This window comes from Cricetulus griseus, chromosome 7, assembly GCF_003668045.3.
Source record: "Cricetulus griseus strain 17A/GY chromosome 7, alternate assembly CriGri-PICRH-1.0, whole genome shotgun sequence".
Classification (NCBI taxonomy): Eukaryota; Metazoa; Chordata; class Mammalia; order Rodentia; family Cricetidae; genus Cricetulus; species Cricetulus griseus.
In genome coordinates, this window is record NC_048600.1 from 36,204,910 (window position 1) to 36,222,382 (window position 17,473).

At 45.5% G+C, this 17,473-nt stretch overlaps 1 protein-coding gene across 6 annotated transcripts in view; it reads right to left on the reverse strand.

The window, feature by feature from the left end:
* The window catches only part of Clec16a (C-type lectin domain containing 16A), a 214,373-nt gene that overhangs the window by 167,922 nt on the left and 28,978 nt on the right, over window positions 1-17,473 (reverse strand). For all 6 annotated transcript variants that reach the window (XM_027424795.1, XM_027424794.1, XM_027424793.1 and 3 more), the window contains exons 6-9: window positions 16,508-16,631; window positions 12,615-12,789; window positions 11,284-11,337; window positions 7,877-7,990 (exon numbers count right to left, since the gene is read on the reverse strand). In XM_027424795.1, coding sequence (XP_027280596.1) covers window positions 7,877-7,990; window positions 11,284-11,337; window positions 12,615-12,789; window positions 16,508-16,631 — 467 coding nt within the window. The remainder of the gene's footprint in view (window positions 1-7,876; window positions 7,991-11,283; window positions 11,338-12,614; window positions 12,790-16,507; window positions 16,632-17,473) is intronic.

Here is a 17,473-nt window from a genome sequence, read left to right on the forward strand (position 1 = left end):
TCTGTTTCAGCACATTTCCCAAGTCACTTGTGCTGGATAACTGCATGCATCCAATTTGATGATGTTAATAACCATCTGCTGCTATTTTTCTTTTACTTGGAAGCCTCATCTGAGGGGATGCTCTATTTCACGCAGAACTCTCAATGGGAAGCTCCTGCTGGGTACCTCAATAAGGCCTCCCCAGTCCATTTCTGCTGGATGTTTCAAGTGCTCAATTTGGTGTTGCTTTTGTTTGCACTCACAATTAGGCTACTCCAGTGGTCTCTGCTGGATGCTGTAAGTCCCTGATTGGATGATGTTTTGCAATCTATCTGATGCCTTCTCTATCTACTACTTGCTACTGATTCTTTCAATTTGTTTGGTATATATTTAATAAATTCTCTCATCCACAGCTGAAACCAAGGCACTATAGATCATTCTATAGACCATAAAGAACATCTCTTCACCAGTGAGTCTTCAAATTTTGTTTGCAGGCTACAAGGAAGGCAATCCAGAATGAGGTGTTGAGAGTCCAGGAGGTGGTCAGCAGCAACAATCTCAAGCCAGTTAGGATCTGCTGATGATGTGGCATCAAAATGCTCTAGAAACTGGTTCAATCCACTTCCTAGGAGAGCTGCACTCCCCTCAGATATAAAGAGGAACTGATGTCCCTCTGCCACCACAACCACTAGGTCTGTAGAGTGCCCAAAAGGAATCAGGCCCCCTTTCACCCAGTGAAAGTGTCCCACAGTCCCCAAGCCAGAGCTAGGGGTTTTTCCTGTTCAAGAACTCTGGTATTGACCAATAAGATGTTGGTGGCTTGTTACAGGTGAGATATCTAATTCCTTCATGGAGCTGTTATCGCAATACAATTCATCACAGGAACCATGCCAACCACTGGAAACATACTGAGAGAGGAAATGGGCCTTAAGTCCCTCTGTATCAGCATCTGAGCCCTCTATTAGCCTACAGGCTCCACATGCCATCACCAACCTCATCTCTACTTCATACACCTTGCCATACCACTCACTCTCCCTCCAACTGCAGATAAATCATGTCTTGGGGCCTTTACACCAGCTCTTCATTTTGACCAAAGTGTTCTTCCTCCAGGTATCTCCATGGTTCCCTCTCCTATCCTTCAAATCTGGGTACCTTCCTACCATCAAAGGGCCAGCTATGAACACTCTGTTGTGACTTGTCCCGTCTCCTCTTGGCTGTTGCTTTCCTACAGCCTCGTGTCTGCTTGCTGTGATGGTTGCTATAGATAGTCCTATTTCTCTTCCTATGAGACAGGATCCTGTATTTACTCACTGGTGTAATGGGGAGATACCTACAGTTACCATCTGAAGAGATAGATAAATACATTGACTCACATTAGAGTAACTCAAAGTCTTTTTAAAAACTATAAACACCCAGAGTGGCCACTCTGGTAATAAAACCCAGCAAAGACCCAGCATATACATACCAGTAGTGATGAGTGTCTTGGGGGTCCCCACCATGATCTCTTATTTGAGGTATTACATGGAAGAAGTTGCCAATGGTTCAGTGCAGACCAGGGAAAATCCCGATTCAGCAGGGAATGTGACACCACCTCCAACTGCAGAGCCTCACCAACCTTGTGGCTGTCCCCAGGCTGTTGCATTATATCACAGAAAATCACAGTAAAGTGATCCTCTACCTCATCCCTATCCACTTTGGCCACTCAGGTTTCCCCTGTTGGACCAGGAACAGGGCCCTAGTCTTTATTCTAAGTCACCTTCAGCCTTGGCAGAGGCTTCCTGTTTAGAATCTTAATACATTAGGACTCCTGTCAGCTACCCAGCCCACCTTTTGTCAGGGAGAGTCCCTAAAGCTAAGGCAATGCTGTCCTCTTTGGTACATGGGGCATGGTGCACCCTGGCTTTCCCTTCAGCACCCAGATCCTCTTCCTACAGGATGTTCAGGAGCTGGGATTCCACAGTGGCTGCACAAAAGGGAACATTCTAAGGTCTAATTCTCTTGTGAGAAATGTATGTAACTGAGTTAGTGAAGGCCCTTGACTCTAAAGGTCTGTTTGTTTAGTATTCAGAGCCTCTCCCCAAAACCCATGTGTTCCTTGGAGGTCCAAATCCAGCTGGGAGGGCAAACTCCTACACACACTGGGACAACAAAATCCTAGAGTGGCCCTGTGGAAGGCCCAAGGATCCCCAGGATGGTCAGTGACACTCTAAGCCAGCAAGCACATGACCCAGAGAAACCAGGCTCCTGTGGTTTCAGATGCTGCCCTACACACCTTATCCTGGGGGAGTTTTCTGTTGAGCAGAGAGCCCAGCTACTAGGAATAACAGGAGCCACAAAGAGAAGTATAGCAAGATATAGGTCACATGCACTCTTGAACCCCCAGGGAATCATTTGGATACCATCCCAACTGGCTTACCTGACACTTGCAGGGATAATCAATGAGTATTTTGGAGGGGGAAACCTATTCTATCTATTAACCCATATTCTGAACTCCCAGCTAGCCAGTCCTGGCACATACATTAGTGGTCAAATATTTGAGCCATCTAGAGGTGAAACCTGGTGGTTATGTTGGAGAGCTCAGATGGAACACTGATGGCTTAGTTCACTGTCACCAATGGCAATGTTTAGTCTTGGCAGCCTCTTTTACTGTTGTCACTGTTGATGCTTATCCCCTTCATGCCTTTGCCTGTTTCTGAAGTGCTTCCCCAAGTACCTGCTGAATATGCTTCAGTTTGGACAACAGTGTGCCAGCCCATGGAGGTAGGCCCCAAATAAAGGGTGAGTTTATTGGACAGCCGCATCTACCATTCCCACTCTAATTGGTGCTAGAGTTAAGAACAAACACTACACACAGCAAGAAATCCTCACTACAAAGCCATGCTGTTATTCTAGTTGTACATTCAATGAGATTGAAGCCTGGAGATGCAGATGAATTCAAACCACGACATCTAGGACTTGAGGCACTAATGCTGTTTTGCTTCAGAGCACTTGGCTATCTCTGCATGTAGGATACATAAGAAACAGCTCACTCTGAGGCTCTTCCAAACCTCACAGGGTGGACTCAAAAGTGACTCCCTGCTCTGAGAGTCTTCACGATAAAGCCAAAAGAGCCTATGTGACTTTACTCCCACACTGAGTACCCTTGACTATCTAGCACAGGCCTCTGTGCTCACAAGGGTGGGAAGGCAGTGAGGTCATGGGGTGCATGTAGAAGGGATGCAAGGACTAAGGAAGTTGTACCATTGGAAAGATGGAAAAAGATCTCTTTCTTAAAAATACTCTGCAGGGCATGGTGGCACACACATGTAATTCCAGCACTCATGAAGTTAAATTGGAAAGATGATGAACCCAAGACCAACCAGCCTGTGCTACACAGCCTGGACTATATAGTGACACTGTATCTGAATGAGGCACACTCCCAATTTTAACCCATACTCACTTTGCAAACATTGGAAGAGCCTAGCTTCTTGGGCATGTATGGTGGTTTGAATGAGAATGGCCCCCATAGGCTCATATATTTGAATATTTAGTTCCCACCTAGGGAATGATTTAGTAAGGATTATGACGTGCGGCCTTATTGGAGAAGGTGTGTCACTGCAGGGTGGGCTTTGGGTTTCAAAGCCCACACCAGGCCTAGTCTCATTCTCTCTGCCTCCAACTTGCAGATAAAGCACAAGCTCTCAGCTCCTACTCCAGTGCTCTATTTGCCTGCCTGCTGCCTTGCTCCCTGCCATGATGTTCATGGACCAACCTTGTGAAACTGTAAGCAAGCCTCCAAATAAATGCTTTCTTTTATGAGTTGCCTTGGTCATGCTATCTCTTGATAGCAAAATAAAAGTAACTAAGACAGCATGCATTCTCTGATGCATGCTCTGCATCAGAATCCCAGAGAGATCTGGTCCTCAGCAGGAGCCATATGATGGTGATGCACAGGAATGTCAATTAGACATTTAGATGCCTATGCTGATGTGTGTTAAATTTAACCCTAAATTATAGCCCTTCAGAATAATTCTGTCTCCCCTCTGCTTCTCTCCAATTTTGGTTTGGGTTTGTGAGAGGTCTGCTGGTAAAAATGAAGCAATACCAGTAACTTATCTACAAATTACAGGAAGGAGAAAGTAGGGTAAAAAAGACCAAGAAACTTAAAACAAATTTCATCAACCACATCCGAGCCAGGCAGGAAACAATAGGAGACTGTTCTCATTCACAAGGAAGGAGGGCCATTCGCACAGGACTGTGATAAACAAGTCATAGATGATGGTCATCTTGACAGCTGTTCCAGGATTTCCAACTGCAAGCATCACAGGGTGGGGCTTTGATCCCACACCCACAGAAAAGCCAGCCTGTCATGTGCCAGGTCCTTCAGTTCAGCCACTCATACAACCAGTGGGTGTGTCTTCCACAGTGGAGGCTTGACCTCTGCCCCAAGAGGATGCCATGGAGATCCATCTAACAGAGGGTTCATCTGAGAGGTGGCCAGTAACCATCAACTCTGTGCTTTTGCTTAAGCTGTAAACCAGGGCCTGTCTGCCATGTCCTGCTTGTGATCAGACACTGTAGATCTGAAAGATCACCCTGGGATAAAAACAGGGACAATCTTTCTCTGTATTATTTCTTACAGCTACATACAAATCTACAATTACCTCAACAAAAAGTGTTCTCTAGCAATCTGAACACTAGCAGATGAATTAATAAAGAAAATGGGTATAAATAAATGATTACTGAATGCTTAGTCATAATGGGTCATTTACATCATCCCTTTCAAAGTTCAAGGAACATCAAAGAGAGGCAGGAAAAATGCAAGAGCTAGAGGATGGAGTGGTGTGATACAGAAAACTGTGTCCCAAACATGACATGGTCACTGCACTCATGAGCTCTTAACTGCTGTGATGACTTGCCTAAGAAAGACCTCACCCACCAATGTTGTGTCATGGAATCTCACAAGGCCCTACCCTTCCTTGATGACATTTTAATGGTATTTAATGGTAGCTGGGAGAAGAGGCTCCGACTCTGAAGGTCCCAGTCCTCTATGAAGACTTACTGGCAATAATGTTCTGGGAAAGGGAGGAACATCGTCTTCAGTGGTACAGCCACTGGTAAGGGGCCTGTGCTTCTGTACACAGCTCTGCTGAGACTCCCTGGTCATTAGGGAAAATAAAAAAGGAAATGAAAGCAAAAGGGGAGCTACTAGGAAAAGGAAGTAGATCATGTGGAGTGACATGGGGACAAGAGAGTGTAATAGGGGATGAATATGATAAAATATTTTATATGCATGTATGAAAATGTCATAGTGAAATCTATTATGTATAATCTATACATGCCAATAAGAAATGCAAAATTAAGAAAGAAAATGGGTATATGCATGTATTATCCAGCCTTTAAAATCTAAGTAAATTTGTCAATAAATAGCAAAATGGATGAACCTTGAAGACACCATTCTACATGTAGTAGCATGAAATGGGTACAGAAAAGAAAAGAAATACTACATGATTCCACTTCTTTATGAAGCATCTAAAATCATCAAACTCATAGAAACAGAGGTGGGATGGGGTCTGCAGGGAGAGGGATGGGGGAAGGATTCAAGAGTAATCAAGTTTTGGTTTTGCAGGTAGCTCTGGAGCACATGGAGAGCACACTCACCCACAAGATGAGTGAGTTCAAGAAATTTGTGAGGCATTGGTCTATTGTCAACAATAATGCATGATGCACTTAAAAGCTTCATAAGGGGCTGGGAGATGGCCCAGTCAGTAAAGTACTTGCCATGCAAACACCAGGACTTAAATTTGAGTCCCCAGCACCACATTAGAAACAGGTGTATCTGTACTCCCAGACCTGTGAGGCAGACAAAGACAGTTCCTGGGAGCCCACCACCGCCAATCTAGCTGAATCAGTAAATCTAGGTTCAGTGAGAGACTTGTCTCAAAAAAAAACAACAAAGTAGAAAGCAATGGAGAAAGACATATGGCATCAACCTCTGACCACACACACACACACACACACACACACACACACACACACACACACACACACACACACGCTTAAGAGGGTGAAACTCATGTTAATTGTTCTTGCCTTTACGTAAAATAACCTGTGAACAACCACCCCTAGTCTAACTTCAGCACTGCTGAGGGAAGACTTTCTGGGAAGAGCCTAGGCAGCTATTCTAGGGCTTAGAAATAGTGTCACACACAAGATTCTAAAAGGACCTAAGACATTAAGTTATTAATACAAATGGAGCGTCAATTAGCAGCAGGCAGGGTGGGAGACAAGGAAAAATAAATAACAAATATGTCTCTTGGGAGCAGCCTCTGAGGTGGTTCTTGCAGAAATGTGCATAACAAGGACTAGACTGTCTGACCACTCACTAGTCTCCGAGACTCTAAGCTTCAATGCTGGTAGCGCATTATACTTTCCTTTGACCACTTCAAGAATAAACCAAGGGGGCTTGAGGATCAGGCTGCAATCTGCTGGCATTTGTCTAGCATTTGGGATCTAATTTCTCTGTCCTTACTGTCAGCCCCTGGAACCCGGCTCACTTCCCCTGATTTCTAAGTGGGATGAAACAACTTACTCAAGGTCATCCAGCTAGTAGGGGGCTAGACAGTTGGCTGGGGCTCTGCTTCTTTTGCTGCATTGGTTCTGCGTTATTGCATCCATTCAGCAAAACCTACTTAAGAGGTTATAGAAAGGTCTGGAAAGATGGCTCAGCTATTAAGAACACTTGATGCTCTTGCAGAGGATCAGTGTTCAGGTCCCAGCACCCATAGTGGGTGGCTTACAACCACCTGTTACTCCAGCTCCATAGAATCCAACACTTCTTCTGGCCTCCACAGGCACTGCACACACATGTGCATACATAAAAGCCTTCCATCTATAGGATCACATTTCACTCATACATGCAGTGGATAACACAGGTTCTACTATGCCCCACATATTCATGTGGGCCTCCTGCTGGAGTACCAGTAGTAGAGATAAGACCTCATGAAACAGTCCTGGTATAAGACGTTTTCTGCTACTCTCAGATGCCTGCAGGAACTCACTTCACAGCCTTATATAACTACAGATATGATAGCAGCCACAAGGAATTCAACAGGATGAGACCTCTGAGGAGGCATGTGTGAGGCCCTTTCCAGCAGTGGATTTGGTAAGGACACAGGTGGGTTGGGAGAGAAAGGACAAGTTGGGATAGTCCCCAGGTAGCATGGGGCTCAGGACACCTGAGCAGAGTAGTAGAAGGAATGACATCAAAGCACTGAGACAAGCAAGAAAGAGTCCAGGAAGTCAGTCCTGGCCCCAGGTGTTTCCCTTCCTTAGTGTGCAAAGCACAATGCTAAGCTCCACAAAATCTAACATGGCTAGACATGCTTAGTCCATAGAGCTTAGTAATTAGCTAGAAGCCAAGAACTTCCACTTCTCTGGAAACAAGATGACTTGAGAATATGGCATCAATATTCCCCAGAATGACTTCAGGTTGAGTGGGATAGCAGCTGTGCAAAAGGAAAAGCTGTCCAGATTGCTGTATTGGCATGCCCTACTGTTCTCACACTGGACCTGCATCATTCACAGATGGTCACTACCCAACCTCTGGATATATGTATCTTAGATAGGTTATTCTCTCAACTCTCATTCTGTCCCAGAAATAGTGCCTTGTACACATAACATCTAAGGACCATGAGTTATACAATCCATTCTGCAACACCCAACTGGTCAAATCCACTGCTGATGTGGAACTTAAGATTCCCTCAGGTGCACATCTAAAGACTGTGACTAGATTCCCTGTATCTCAGACCACCTTACACATCATCACTTATGTATAATAAAAATATTGTTTTCTTACTTCAGAGAAATACGAATTAACAAAACAAGTACTGCTTTTACACAGTCCAGAGTGACTTACAGAACTTCTGGGAACATCCTGCGCAGGCTTTGTGTATGTCTCAGATAAATCACCATTCAGAATGACTTCAGCCAGAGAGTTCACCAGTGGGGCATGATGTATAATGAGGAAGACCTGGTGAAAGGAGGAAGATGGAATATGTATTGAGGAGCGTAGTCCTCCACTCTACTCCTTCCTGATCCAAGATACCAAGACTGAGGATGGGTCCCATCAAGGAGAAAGCAGTCCCTCAACTTTGGAAGGCTTCTACCACCACCCTGCCCCCATTGCCTGTTTTAGCCAGCTGTTCTTTCTTGGGAGGACATCAACACCATCACTGCTCAAGTGAAGCACTATGGGAAAGGAGTGGTTGCCTGACCAGTATACTCCTTCCTTTCTGTGGTATGCTAGTGCCAAGTTCTAGCATAAGAGCAATCAAGGACTGGTAAAGGGGCAGTGATTCTGAGAGTCCAACACTGGAATTATCCCAAGCCCTGGTATGGGTTTCAATATGCTGGGTCACAGCAGTGTTGTACGTGAAAGCCACAGGAGGCAGAGGAAGGTCCAGTCAGGCTGGGATATAAAGCAGAAAGCTCTGGTTGTCAGCCCCTTGCTGCCTCATGCTCAGAAGAGTGGCTTTAGGAATCAGGGTGTTCAAAACTGGCCTGTCAAGTTGGCCTAGACACATAACCTTGATGTGAGATGTTTTTCTGTATGCTGTGAATGTGTTGCTTTTATTGGTTGATGAATAAAGCTGTTTTAGCCAATGGCCAGGCAGAATAGAGCCAGGAAGGAAATCCAAACAGAGATACAGAGAGAAAGAAGGCAGAGTCATAGAGAGGCCATGGAACTGCCTAAGGGGTAAGATGTCAGGGCACTGCTGGTGGGCCATGGCCACATGGTGATACACAGATTAGTAAAAATGGGTTAATTTAATTGTGAGAGCTAGTCAGTAATATGCCTGGGCCATTGGCCAAGCAATTGTAATTAATATTAAGCTTTAGAGTGGTTACTTGGGAACTGGAGAGCACGACAAGAAACCTCCTTTTACATTTACTACCTTGTTTTAAAATGTAGAAGTAAGCCAGTGAGATGGCTCAGCAAGCTGGGCAACCACACTAGGAGAGGACTGTACAAAGTTGTCCTCTGACCTTAACATGCACACTATGGCACATATGCTAACCCCTACTTCAGGCACATATACACTAATAATAAATTTTAAAAATGTAAAGCAATAGATGTCAATAGATGTAGTACAGTGTGTGATATATCCACCATATACAAGGATTCCTGATCCCTGGCAGGTACACAGGTCCTAGCAGATAGATGTCTATCTATGGACCAATCTCTGACTATGGACAGATCCTTGCCTATGGATAGATTCTTGACTATGGAAGAACTGCCTGTGGAGGGATCTCTGTGGGTGGATCTTTGCCTGTACACGGATCTCTGCTTGTGTACTGACCCTTTCCTGTGGACAAATCACTGCAGATAGATGGATCCCTGTAGGTGGACAGATCCTTGTGGGTAGTTGCATGTAGTACTCATTTTCCTGGCTCTGAACCAGGAGCATGGTGGGAGGGATCCTCACAGGAGAGATGTGGAAGTGTGCCCAGGCCAGGCTATCTGCACCATGTTCTTATGATGAGAGGCAGCTTAGTTTTAGGAGATGGCATCGCTTGTACTAAATTACTGCCACTGATGTGAGTTTTCAAGGTAGCTACTGAAAATATGCTGACAATATTTGTAAGTATGCATCAATTTTACAGGGATATAGATGTTTTAAGGACACAGCATTTAAACTGAACTTTATGCTTTCACACATTTAGGCCACATTATAATTTAGCTAAATGACAGTGTAGGGGAGGAAGGAAGAAGGACTAAAGATCTCTCTCTCTCTCTCTCTCTCTCTCTCTCTCTCTCTCTCTCTCTCTATCTTTGAGACAGGGTCTCACTATATAGTACTAACTGGCGTGGAACTCATGATGTAGACCAGGCTGGCTATAAATTCACAAGATCTGCCTGCACCTTGAGTGCTGGAATTAAAGACATGAGCTATCACACCCAACTAAGGCTCGGGACTTTTAATTTTTGTTTTACATTTATTTAGTTTTATGTGTATGTGTGTGGCCATATAAGCACCATGGCATGTGGTATGCGGACATGAAAACAGATAGAGGGTGGGGGGTTCTCTTAGTCTAACATGTAGGTCCCGGGATTAACTTGGGTCATCAGACTTGTCCTCAAACACTTAACCTGTTCAGCCATTTCACCAGCCCAACATTTTGAGTTTAGAAGAGATCTTTTTAAGGGCTATGACATCTAAGGAACAATGAATTAAAGTTGTGTTTTCAGAGATACTGAAAGAATCAATGAGTGGCCTGGGCCACCAGTCCTTCTCTAAGACAGTAAAAGATGATTCTCAGAGAAAAAGCTCAAGGAGCAGTCACAGGAGCTAGTGACCACACTCCTCAGAAGAAAACCTGCCTATGTGATGCTCCAACAGCTAGGAGACCTGAGAATGAGCTTTTCAGTTGGACTCCTGGAGCTGAGCAACTGACCTGTTTGTGCCTTTCCAGATGCCCCGAATTCCCAGCAGGAGATGCTCGCAGGCTTGCAAGGAGTCAGCACAGAGGTCTGCCGGGAGAAGCTGTCCTGTGCTGAGCTTGGTGGCACAGAGGGGGCTGAGACACAGCAGGCCTCAGGCAGAGTTCTGAGCAAATAGAGCCTCCAGAACAAGGCTCCAGGGCATAAGCAGTGGTCACACTATGTCTGGATCCAATCAGTCTCCCCACTGTGGGAAGATGGTAGCTGGAGCTGTTCTCAGGCTAGCAGGAGCCAGCATTACCCCAAACTTGAAACAGTAGGGGGTCCAAGTAGAAGAAAATCTCACTAAAGGAAATCAACCCTGGTAACATGGCAGACATGAGATCACAACTCTAAGTAAACACCTGGCTACTTGACAGCCAGATGAAGTGGCCCACAAATCTGGACTGCTGGTAATAAAAATAGTTCTGAAGTTATGTAACTGGGTCACCATGGAGTTTTTCCCCTTCTTGTAAATATTACATAATTACAAGAGGTGAAGGAAGAAACAGTTGTTTAAGGAGGGAGACAGGCAAACTGTTTGGGACTCAAATCTTAGGCGATGGCTGTTCTGAGGTCCCTTCAGAAGGTGATCTGAAACCAGAACCAGTTGTTTGGGAAGCCTCATCTAGAAATTGACAGCATGGATGCCAGGCATCATTTCCCTTTACTTTCCATCTTCTACTATGAGGTTGAGTCTTACTCGGTGTATGGAAAGCAGAACACTCTTTCTCTGTGTTAGGACTTAATTTCAAGATAGGGGCCACAGAGCTAGATAAGCACCCTGGACACACCACAGGACCCCATATGTGTAGGAGACACTGGAGACAGAACAAACATACCTGGGAGAGAAGATAGAGGGACACTGGTAGGCTGATTTTTGGGCGTTCTCCTCCCTAGTAAAAGACAGAGGAAAAAGAGGTGGCTCAGGTCACAAAAGGCAGACATAAACATAGAAGACCACAAGTCCTCAGTTCAAAAAAGAAATGCAACCCCTTCCCCTCTGTGCTAATCAAAAGCCCACTCTGGGGTAGACAAGTGCAGCTTGAGCCCAGTTCTCATGGAGGCTAGGCTTTCCCCCAAGAATTTTGCACCATAGCCTGGCTTGGCTTCCAATGCAGGAGCAAACTTCCAGAATTACAGAATACTCATTTCCTAGATGGGCACTGAGGGCCCCAGAAGACCCACCCCAGGCCTATTTCAGGAAGGGACTTTCACAACATGGGGAAGGTAGGACTTGGGACCCTCTGGCCTCAAAAACAAAACAAATATACAACAACAAAGTTAGCTCCTTGTTTGCCCTCAGCTTCAAGATGCCCAGGTCAGTCCAGTCCTGAGCTGGGGGGTGGGGATTGATGATCTTTAGGACTCTGTTTTTATGCTTTGTCCAAGGGAAAAGACTTGTAGAAATGACTACAATCCCAGGTCTCACTGATAGTCTCTTAGAGTTGCTCCAGTGCAAGTCAGAGTTGTGACTTCCTTTTGCTGTATTACTTATTGATTGGAAGAATGACCATGTCTTGGTCCAAAAAGCAGGCACCAGTCTTTGGGACACATCTAATGAAGTCCTTGCAGGAAGACAGCTGGTGGTTCTGCTTCTTATAAGGCCTATTCTGGATACATCTGTGTTCAACCTTAACTCTGAAGGGAAAACTGAGGCTTCTCTCCCTGAAGCAGCTTTTCTCTTGGGGATCACCTAGAGATAGGTTACACATTTAGATTCCCTGCCCTAACCTAAGCCCATTGAACCAGAACTCCTGAGGGCAGATGCTATTCTAGGAAGTCATCACCCCCTACCCCCATGGAGGATTCAGGGGACCTTTCCCCGAGCATGCCCCAGCACTTCCTACGCATTTCACATGAAGGTTCTAGTGCTGCCTGGTGGTTGTCTGAGAATAAGCTCCAGTGAGCACCAGAGAAAGCTAGGAGGATGGCAGCACCTCAGGGAAGGGCGAACAGGAGCATAGAAGCTGATTCTAGGGTCTCTTGCGTCCCTCTGATAACAGGGATCTTACATTTCTTGGTCACTTTCTCATCAAGAAGGGAGGACCAGTGGACTCTGCAAGGCCTTTCCTTACAGTGTGAAGCTTTGCTTCTTCCTCCCCATAAAGGCTGCTCCACTTTCTCTTCCAGAAGACAGCTGCAGGAGGCAGTGGGCCAGCTGAAGACTCACCTTTTCCGGGTTCTCCAGTGAGTACACATAGAGTGGCAGGAAGAGCCTGTTGAGTAGGTGGTCTGTGAGCACATCATTGAGGAACTCACAGTTGATAATTAGGATGTCATTGAGATAATGCAGGTGGTCCAGGTGCTCAGCCACCAGGTCACTCAGTTTCCCCCGATTCCGGTGCCTGTGAGAGAAATGTTCCTCTCAGCCCAGAGACCAAGGTTTGGGGCCTTCAGCTTAAACAGAAGACACATGTAGAGATACATTCATACACACACCCATTGGGTAGTCAACAAGGTAAGGTATAGATACTGTCCCTGGTGGGAAGACGGACAAAAGAATAATACACAGGACCACTGAAAAACATTTTAGAACTCCTGGGGCTCTTTCCTCTTGATGGCCTTGGCACATGCACCCTACAACTGCAGCTCCAAACAAGTGGGGCTAAGCTAAGAAAAATAGTGAAGCCCTTGTAGTAAACCATTACACAAAAGTACTCACTGGCCAATATGGTAAGATTACCCAGCTCCACTGATAAACAGTACTACGGGAGCCAGAAAGCCTACCAAGCCAAGTACTCCAGAGGGAAGGAATTGTAGAGAGAGTAGGCCCTACTCTGCAGCTCTGGCCACATGGTAGGGACACAGACAAGGATACACACACCTCCTCAAGTCTGTGCTGGTAGCTTCTGTGATGTTGCATCAAGTAACAACCGTGCTGGCCATGTTTTCAGGGTTCAGTCAAAGGGACACGGTCAAAGCAGCCAGAAATAGACTTTACTACCTCCAAAGCAGAAGGTGGGCAAAGAGCAATCAGCTGGGAAGTAAGGGCATTGTGTTTGTATAGGCATTACTAATACCTAAGCTACAGACGGCAATTTCAGAAGACAGGAGACTTGGAAGATAAAAGCCAGAGGAAAGAAAAGGTTCCAGTGGGGACACCACTAATGAACATCCACTATTGATATTTGTTGGGACTTATAACCTGACAGCTTGGTTTGCATGCCCCCCCACCCCCATCAATCTAAAACTTGCGTAATATTCTTCTAGAAGTACCATGTATCATGCAAGTAAGTTACAGCAGGCCATAGTTCAGGGCAGTTACTTCATACTACAAACACCTTCACTGGGCATTGGTGGCTCACGCCTTTAATCCCAGCACTCAGAAGGCGGAACTCTGTGAGTTTGAGGCCAGCCTGGTCTACAGAGTAAGTGCCAGGATAGGCTCCAAAGCTACACAGAGACACCCTGTCTTGAAAAACCAAATATATATAAACATTGGGGAGCTCTTGGTCCCCAGACTGATAGCTGGGATACCAGCATGGGAATGATCCAGACCCCAGGATCATGGTTTTCAGTGAGGAAACCTCGGAAATATACAGGACCTCCTGTAGTAGTTCAGTACTTTTCCCTAGCATAGGTGTGGACTTTGGGAGCCCATTCCACACAGAGGAATACTCCCTGAGCCAAGATACACGGGGGGTGGGGGGGTGGGTCTAGGCCCTATCCCAAAGGATACGATAGACTCTGATAACATCCTACGGAAGGCCTCACCATCCAGGGGGAGCAGAAAGGATATGTGATAGGTAGGGTCTTAGCTGGAGGGGGATGGTAGGGCATGAGGGAAGGAAGAGGGAACTGGGATTGGCATGTAAAACAATCTTGTTTCTAATTCAAATAAGAAAAAAATCTGCAGAAAAAAAAAAAATAAACACCTTCACTAGACACCAGTAGGAAATCCACATGGCAAAGTCAAAATGTAGTAAGAATCTATGAGCCACCCCACCAGAGACCCAGAACACGCACACAAAACCCTTAAAATGCCATCAAAAACTGGCTTTTAACATATCTCACTTTTGATGTTTTCCTTTAGAACTTTCCTGAAGTAATGCACATGGGTGGGTTTAATGGCATCGGGCAGATCTGAGCCAGCAGCTCCTCAACCCAGAGAAGGAACTGTAAGTATAATACTGGGGACTAAGCCTGGGGCCTCATGTGTGTTAGGCACATGTTCTACCACTGAATTACATGCCTAGCCCTCTTTTTGACTTTATTTTGAGACAGAGTCTTACTAAGTTGTCCAGGAAGTGGCCTTGAACCCACTATGTAGCCAAGACAGGTCTTGACTTTTGATCTTCCTGCTTAAGCCTCCCAAGTATCTGGGATGACAGGCCTGAGCTACCAGGCCCAGCTGAGGAAACCTTAGTCATTGGTTCTTTCTGCAGGTAGTCCCTCCCAGGCTTCTGTGAAACCTGCACTGACTTGTACTCTGTACCTGAGCCTTTTTAGATGCTGCTCACTGAGTTCCCCTCACCACAGAGCTCTGACTCCCTACTGTCTCCCTCAGTATTTGCTGAGTAACTAGAACTGACATTATTATAAGTGGTCATTGCAGATCTACACAAACTATGAGTTCATATCCTTCCCTGAAGCACCTTGTTCTTTCTGGAGGACAGTGCCTCGGTGATCCACATGGATTTTCGTTTTCCAGAAAGCTCTCACAGCGCCCCCACCCACCCACCCTTGCTTCTTTCCTAGTGTTAGACTGCACATGCTGCCTGCCCCACCCCCTTGTCCAGGAGATCTCCTCTCTGTATTCCTCCAGTGTCCTGACTCCATCTAAGTATCTTTTTACAAGCCTTTATTTGGGGCAGTGGTTTCTTGGCTAAGGGTAATGTCAGGAGGCATTTTTGGTTGTCCTGACTTGGAGAGGTACCTTTAGACACTAATGCATAGAAGAGGCCATCGAGGCTACTAAAAATTCTGCAAGGCAAAGATGGAACCACAGCAATGAAGTGCCCAGTCCCACAGATGGTCAACAGTACCAAGACAGAAACATACAATATGGAACGTCAAGTCATCACTCTGAGGACAGTCATCACCACCATCTTAAATTATCTTTTAAAGTTTTTCTTGAGATATGATTCACTTATAGTAACACTCACTCATTTCACATACATAATGGGTTTTTAACATTCTTGTTTTTTCTCGGGATGCTAGAAATTGAACTCAAGGCCTCAGCAAGTACTCTATGAGACCCACGTACATTCATCATATCTGATTTAAGAACACCTTGGATCTCATCTGCCAAAAGCGTGGTTCTCTTCAATAGTGGCTTTCTGTCCCTGCCATCTCAGAAATGCCCCCTCCTCCTGTGCCCCACCCCTAGGAAACCACTAGTCTACTCTGTCTTTAGAGTTGTCCCTTCCGAGCACTGAAGTGAAATCACAGGCTGGGTCTGCTCCCTTCAATCAGGGCAATGTTTTTGAGGTTTATCCGTATCATTGTGCATTTCAGCACTTCAGACATTAATGGTTAAATACTATTCAACTACATGAACAGATCACATTTTCACCATTTCGTGTCTGTTTGGAGTGAGGGCAGAGTATATGTACATGTTTGTGTGCAGGTACACATGTGTGTGCAGGCTTGGAAATTAGCAGACAACCTCAGGAGTCATTCCTCAGGTGCTGATACCTTTTGTGTAAGACATGGTATCTCACTGGTTTGGAACTTACCAAGTAGGTTAGCTGGCCAGAAAGCTTCTAGGGATTTGCCTGCCTTGGCCACTGTACCCAGCATTCCAGGTGGGTTCTGGGGCTAGAACTCAAGTCTATGAGGCAAGTGCTTTAGCAAGTGAACCATCTGCCCAGCTCTACATTTTGGTGATTCACACATCCTCAGCTGATCAGCAGTCTCAAAGCCCAGCTAGGAAAGTACTGCCCCCAGTCAGCACCCATCTACAGGCATGTCCTCAACAGGTAAGGAGAACCCTTTGTAGTCTGAAGTCCCCAGTCAGCTTACAAAGGGGCCTGTGCTGCTCTCCTCTCTATTTCCTGGGTGGAAATAGAATGCTCCCTTCACCACCCTGGTTTCCTATGAGACCACTGGAGCATTACTTACTCCTCATCTGTCTGCACACAGTTGTCAAGTTCAATCACGTGACTCCCAATGAACCAGACCAAATTGGAGAAGTATGGGACAGCAGTTTTGTCTCTGATGTAGTGCAGCATGGCCTGGTTATCCACTGAGAAGATTCACAGAAAAAGAAACAGTGAGCTACCAAAATAATTCAGGGCAGTTTTACAAAACAAAACACCCAAACAAACCCAAACCACCATGAAAAAGCCTTGCTACCATCTGTCTTTCCTGGAAACACTTGGAAATGTTGATCTTATTCATCAAACAAAGCTGTGCTGGTGCTATTCTCTCAATTAACACACTCAATTGTTATTGTTATAATTGCAGGTGGTACTGGAGAGGCTACGTATCAGCAATGAGCAAGACCTGACTATACTGAGAATGCAGCACTCTCAAAGCAAGTCTCTGTGTTTACTTGTAAGGCAAATTCAGAAAGAGGAAAACCAGAGGTTAATAACTTACATGACACTGGAATAAGGAACAGGAATCGGCATTGGAGGAAAGGCAAAAACAGACAACAGTTAACAGGGTTAGGAACTGGGAAGGTGAGACAGCAGCCCAGAGGGACAGAGCCTAGGCAGGAGGCATCTAAACCAAAAGACACAGTTAGAAGAGCAAGAAAAAACAGAAAGCATAGAGCAGTGGAACCAACTGTGCACAGCCAAGGTTGCAAACTCAGAAGTCTGCCAGGTCAACAGCTACACAGTGAATGAAGTCAGAAGGCTGGGAGTGCAAACTGGGGAGTCAGACCAGCCTAGAAAGGAGCAGTTGCTTCTCAGCCTTTGAACATTTCCCCATGGGAGAGTGAGCCCAGAACAGCCAAATATACATCCTCAAGTCAGAAATGCACACTATGCAAAAGCTCCAAATTTTTAAATATGTACTGTGTGTGTGTGTGTGTGTGTGTGTGTGTGTGTGTGTGTGTGTGTGTGTAGTTGTTGAGACGAG